The sequence below is a fragment of the Galdieria sulphuraria genome (assembly GCF_000341285.1).
Source record: "Galdieria sulphuraria unplaced genomic scaffold scaf_41, whole genome shotgun sequence".
Lineage (NCBI taxonomy): Eukaryota > Rhodophyta > Bangiophyceae > Galdieriales > Galdieriaceae > Galdieria > Galdieria sulphuraria.
The window spans coordinates 163846-169963 of NW_005178434.1; the positions used below are offsets into that span (position 1 = coordinate 163846).

A 6118-nucleotide genomic window follows, 5' to 3' on the forward strand; every position below is an offset into this window, starting at 1 on the left:
TCAAGTAACATTGCTGACTGTATGGAGAGAAATAGCGCCACTTTGAATAAGAACTAAACACATTTTATATTTAGCTATATGAAGAAAAAATGGGCAATGAAGAGTAGTTCGCTATACTGAGGCTAGAAATTTTCTTAATTATTACAGAGATAATACTGCCATATGTATATATATATATATATATATATATTTCTTTTCAATTTAAAACCTTCCGCTAGCTTGACTTTAAAGCCTGAAACATATTATGATTAAATCATTTCTAGAAATACCATAAGGATCAAATTATATCAGCGCTTGTATAACAAATGTAGTATAATTTCCCGCCGAGAACATAACATAAATTTTTGGACCCACAATTCAAATTTGCTATGATCGGATGTGACAGCCGGAGTAAAGCGCTTGGCAGTCTTCAAGACTATCTTCATGGTATTGAGTCCGATACTGCTACACTTTTGTCTTGTACAGAAAATACGCGTGGTGTTTATTCTGAAGTCTCAAGTTCAGAAGCTTTTGCAAGGGCCAACCAGTTTGTGAACGAGTCGCAGGCCCTCTATTTAAAGCTTTCTAGCATGTTTAATCTCGTGAGAGAAACACCCACAATAGAGAAAACTATTCAGGAGGGATACATTTATTTGCAGAAACAGCAAGAGAGATTGCACTTGCTCTTGGAATCGCAAGGTATGGAGGACCTCTTACCCAACGAATACAGTGGAGACGACAATGAGAGGTCGGCCACAAGAAATTTCGGCTGCTCTGAAGAAAAGGCAGGAAGATTTTCAGCACACAAGAGCGAAAAGTCGCGTTCTAGTCTAGATGAATGGGAAGCACCAACTTTAGAACAGATAGGGCTTTCAGAGACTTCTCTTGAAGCACTCAAAACACTAAATGTGGCATCTCCAAATCCTAAGGCAGGTTTTGCCACTCCACCATATTCACGTGGACTTCGACAAGAGCTTCCTGAACTTCAAGAATCTTACAATTATCCTTCTCGATTTTCAGTAACTTCCAGAGAAGCAAGAATAAGAGAATGGGAATTTGAGAAACACGTTGCACCCTTTGTAAGACATAGTATTTCTGTTACAGAAATATCTGAGAAACTTTCTTTGTTGCTTGAAGCATCTGCTGCTAGAAATTCAAAACGATTTACTCAGTCTCAGTTAGCACAGATCTTTCATGCCTCAAGCAGCAAGCTTAAGCTGTATTGCCTTGCTCTTGTTCAACTAAAGTATCTTCGTATAGAAGGCGATGACTTGATTTTAGTAGAGAGTTAGTAGTGAAAGCCTTCTATAGTGTTCTGAATAAATTTTTGAGGAATGTAATTTTAAGTTCCTCGAAGAACGACTAGAAGGAAACATTGAATTCCTTTCACTTACGCGTGAAACGAATGCCAATCATATTGCAGGAAGGCGATGTCCTTGTGAACCTCCAACAATGAATATAAAATATATACATGTGATTGTTGAGAACCATTGTTCAGTATAGCTTTGCGCGATTACATGGAACGAAAGAAAGACCAAAATATGCTTCACTACTGCTCTTTTTTTGAAGAGCTCTCTTCCCATTAAGAACATTTTTGTAGCAACTAGTCCTCAGGACTTGACTTTGAAAGAATTTGAACTATCAGCCATTTCAAGTAGTCAAAAGCATGAAGAGCGTAACAAATTTCGATAAGTGGTTTATTCAACATGATTTCAGAAACTTTAATAACAATAAAGCTAAACTAGCACAAAGTGGCTAATACCATGCTACAGAACTCTGTCTGCTGATGAAACTCAATGCATTATGGAAAATGGCAACTTTCAGGCAGTAAATTAGGATAGTTCTCCATCTGACAACCGTAATCATTTGTGGGGAGCACGGATGAAGTAGAATTATACCAATAGAATAACACTATACAAATATATACCAAAGTTCACAGCATTGAACACTATCCACATATTCTTCATCCCTATTCCATTCACATCTAGCAACTGCCATATTCAAGTGACCGAACTACTCGTGGACCCGGTTTGCTTCCACTATTAAAATTCAACTTAACATCGAGAACCTTTCCTGACCCCTTTTTTAGTGCTAGATTTCGACAGATTTGGCTTTTTTATTTCTGAGACTTCTGCGCAGCCTTTGCTGGTTTTCTTCGTCCTTTGAACCTTTGAGGGTCCCTTCCGACCCTTCTTCCTAGAGAGCTTCGAAGAAAGTGTTCTCTGTATCAGGATGTTTTCCCTCTCATACGGATTTCGCAGTTTGATAAGTCTTCTTCCGGAAAGAATCTGCCTCGTTTCTTTTTTCGAACCTTCAGTTTTCTCCCACGGTGTTCGACAATATACACAAGTCACTTCCTGGCCAGCTTCAACCTTTGAACAGGACCATTTGTCAAAGCAATCTTTATGTACTGCATTGCCACAACCCCATTTACAATAAAGAATGGGTTCCGCACCTTCTTCTGTTGAAAAGTTTTCAAAACATATAGGACACTCCGTGTTCTCCTCTCTTCGAGGAACTGGAGGCTTCCTTAGCGACGAAAAAGAGCCATCAAGGTCACCAACAATCGACTTGAAGTCTTCCACAGTATTTTGTGGAGCAATATATTGTGTATCAACGAGGAGAGTAACGTTTCTGAGATAGCGTTGTAACTCTGACTCGCTTCCACAACTACTACAGAACTTTTCAATTTGTTCCTCAGGAACCTTAAGGATTCGCAACAATACAAAGATAACGTGTTTACACAAAGTCTTCCTAAAAGAACGGTTAACAACTAGTAAATGAGGCTATGACGAATTCCGAACCTCACTCTATGGTCTATACAGTTACATTTTGGACAGCCACTTTGAAACCAAACTGTATAAACATTCCCTGTTGAACCTAGTATAGCAAAACTAGGACTTCCTACTTCACTATTAGTTACTGCCAACAAATAAAGCCTCTGCTTCTTGGCACGTTCGAGTCTTGGACGAATCATACAATGGCTTGAGTGAATGGGAAACAACTAAAACCATAATATGTCAACATACTTGTGGCGAAGATATAAGCTGAATGAAGCAAGGCAGTTTGTTTGGTTTGCAATGTTCAGCTGTATGACTGAAGTAAAAGCGAGTTTATGTTTATTCTAGACTCTAAGAATAGACAGTCCGTACTTGTAATTTTTTTTGCGAGCTGCCGAACATACCCAAATATTTCCTTAGTAGAAGAGTTTTAGTTGTCTCCGAAACTTTGAGAATCATCCTCCTTTCAAAATAAAGATTTTTAGGATAAACAACGTGTTCCTATTCATTGTGTGAGCCTCTCCAGAAATATAGTCATCACGACCTGAACGTGCACTGTGAAGTTAAACTAGTCGAATATCACCACAAGTACTCGGAAAACAAGATTGAACTACTAAACTTCAAATCAAGCAGACTCCCTCAAGTCAGTCACCTTACTCGACTGCTGGAATGAGCAGAGAAACTGAAAATATTCTTTATCAAGAGTCCAGGATCATACACCCTTTACGTTTGGTAAGAAAACATAATTGTCCATATCTTTGAGAAGACAAACGGCTAGCTCGGAAATATAAGATAATTCAAGAGTACAGCACGTAGAAAGTCTTTCCCGGAGAGATATTAAAGCTTTTCTCAAAGCGACAGTGGTTACAGATGTATCATTCCCTTGTTTGAGAGTTCTTGGGAAGTTCAGCTCCTCAAAAGCGTCCCGTTCAAGAATTGAAAGTGTTTCATACTTCAGCAAACACTGAAAGACATCCTGTATTTCCAAACATATGGCAGATGACAACGGGTAACTACCTCCATTCAGTCTTTCTTCTACCAGTGTTTCTATTAGTCTCAAAGTATTATTGAGAATATTTAGTTTGGTTTCCTGAATCACTGAACACTTCGTATATGGAAGAGATAACGGGTACATCTTATTGCGAGACTGATTTTGAATCCACTTCAGCAACGAAATTCGACAAGCGTGACGGAATCTCAAATGGCTTTGATCTTCATAAAATGCACTATTGAACCCTGTTCGAAGCAGGCTAATAGTCTTCTTCCAACTTATTTCGGTCAAGAGTTCTTCATAAACCAACAAACGGCTTGCCAATAGATCAACAAGAACGATGTCATAAGATTCCTTTCTCCACTCAATTTCGTACTCTGACGATGGTTGTGCAGTATAATATCCTTCAGTTGTTTCGCTTCCTTTCTTCTTAATGCTGATAAAGTTTTCCGCCATTCCGACAATTCTGTCAAACAGCTGCAAGTCCAAGTCCTTGAAAGAAAAGTCCTTCAAAACACAAGACTTGACAACAACAACAAGGGCCTTCAAACTATCCAATGCCAATGCGCTCTTCGATAGATCCTCGAAAGAATATTGTTCAATACAAGGCAATAACAATTCTACAAATGCTCCGATGTACAATACTCGCGGTTTCACAGGAATGGAATCCTTTTGAAATGTATTTTCAATTGCTTCTAAAGAAAGTCGCACCTTTGTAGAATATTCAAAATGGTCCATTCTGGTCTCCAGACAATGCCGACAGAGGTTTAGTAATTCCTCGAAGAGTACATTCCAGCAGTCACTTTCATTATCAAAACTCGCTTCACGAAAAAAATCTATGGCTGAAATAAAAAGCTCTTCATTCTTTAAACCATTGAGAGAACAAGTCGGATACATCACCATGTCAAATAATATCTTTGCTTGGAAAGGCACGAATGAATGTCTCGAATTCCTCAATAAGTTCTTCAATCCATTCATCAATGTTAGAAACGAAGGCACATTGGCTTCGTCTATTTCATATTTATCATTTCGTGGAATGTATTGCTCGATAATTTTCCAAAAACGCTCCCAAAACATGATTTCTAAACTTCTTTCCTGTCCATTTATAACATCTTGAACAATCGCTTCTGAAAAGAGACATGATTTCTTGAGCTATCCTATATGGATATTCATAAAGAAAACACAAACCTTGGTCACAAAAGCAGTCAAAGACAGACATCATCATATCCACTCCAGCCTTGCAGAGCTCTGTCCTTGGATTGTTTAAACAGCGCAAAACAAACTGTACAACTTGGGACCAGAATTCAATTATGTCCTCTTCATCAAGAACAAAACTACCCCAGAATTGATAAAAAAGTTTCACTATGCCTTCTAGAAAAATGATTCTACTCTCATCCCACTGCTTTTCCATCGTATTTCTGCTGTGGTGAATTCTTATATTTGTATCAAGCTTACTTGATTCTGAATATTCATTATGGTTATCTTCAAACAAAAAATAACAAGTAGGAATCAGAAAAGTTTGACAGACCTGCTTCCAAAAGCCTGGAAATTGTTTACTTGCTGCAACCTTTACCACATCAATAATCATTCGTAAAGTTGAATTCCTTATTTCAGGACGTCCATCTCGGGTAAGAACGCAAATTTCAGTCATGATTGAAGCAAGGTGACTATAATACAACTCAAGTTGTCGCGTGTCGTAGACCAACTTGCTTTTATCAATCTCAGTTTCTCTCCAATGTCTTGAAACAGAGTCAATAGTATTCCATATATATCCTAGGCAAGTCAAAGATAAATTCAAGTCCTTCAAACTTTGAATACAACGACACAAAATCTTTGACCACAAATGCAAGCATTCCGTGTCATAGGGCATACATGATATAAAATCTTTCGATAATATAGTGATTAGGCGAAAGATTATAAGTTGGAAATCTTCCTTCATTGGAATCTCGTACAACATCTCCAAAAGAGTGTTCCAGGAGTGCACAGAATCCAGAATATGTGAATAACTCTGCAGAATGTCTGTGATGGCTTGTAAAACGCGATCAAACACAACAATATTCTCCAAAACAATCATAGAGCGAAATAATTCTAACAAGAATGGATCAGTGCAATGAAAATAAGCATCAATGTCGGCATCTGCAATCATGAGATGGATAACTTTGACGATAATATTTACGCCCGTTATTTGAATTTCATCAGGAACTGAATTATCTGTCATCAAATTACCAGCAAATTCGGCGCAAGTCGATAATAAAAACTTCTTCAGAGACGTATCCACTCTTTCTAAACATTCTCCCAACCATAAAAGACGCTGAAGAAATATTTGATCCATTCGGGGCTTTTTCTTAAGTGATAACTCAGTATAAGT

General features: G+C 38.0%; 3 protein-coding genes across 3 annotated transcripts; 1 reads left to right on the forward strand and 2 right to left on the reverse strand.

Annotated features, from left to right (window-relative positions):
• Nucleotides 1-315: 315 nt before the first annotated feature.
• Nucleotides 316-1318, forward strand: Gasu_45300 (uncharacterized protein). The gene has a single exon (XM_005704495.1). The coding sequence runs from the start codon at nt 369-371 to the stop codon at nt 1269-1271; it is 903 nt and encodes a 300-aa protein (XP_005704552.1). The 5' UTR covers nt 316-368; the 3' UTR covers nt 1272-1318.
• Nucleotides 1319-1570: 252 nt separating this feature from the next.
• On the reverse strand, nt 1571-3075 carry Gasu_45310 (SWIM zinc finger family protein / mitogen-activated protein kinase kinase kinase (MAPKKK)-related protein). The gene is made up of 2 exons (XM_005704496.1): nt 2784-3075; nt 1571-2733 (listed from the first exon to the last, which is right to left on the reverse strand). The coding sequence occupies exons 1-2, from the start codon at nt 2954-2956 to the stop codon at nt 2034-2036; spliced, it is 873 nt and encodes a 290-aa protein (XP_005704553.1). The 5' UTR covers nt 2957-3075; the 3' UTR covers nt 1571-2033.
• Nucleotide 3076: 1 nt separating this feature from the next.
• On the reverse strand, nt 3077-6095 carry Gasu_45320 (uncharacterized protein; the record flags this gene model as incomplete). Its single annotated transcript, XM_005704497.1, has 2 exons — nt 3077-4877; nt 4939-6095. Coding segments are annotated over 2 exons (2550 nt in total), but the record flags the coding sequence as incomplete, so codon positions are not given.
• Nucleotides 6096-6118: the final 23 nt, after the last annotated feature.

Coding starts and splice junctions, on each gene's coding strand:
- Gasu_45300 (XM_005704495.1), top strand. CDS start 369: ATGATCGGATGTGACAGCCGGAGTAAAGCGCTTGGCAGTCTTCAAGAC.
- Gasu_45310 (XM_005704496.1), bottom strand. CDS start 2,956: ATGATTCGTCCAAGACTCGAACGTGCCAAGAAGCAGAGGCTTTATTTG. Junction 2,734..2,783: donor TGTATAGACCATAGAGTGAG/GTTCGGAATTCG, acceptor CCGTTCTTTTAG/GAAGACTTTGTGTAAACACG.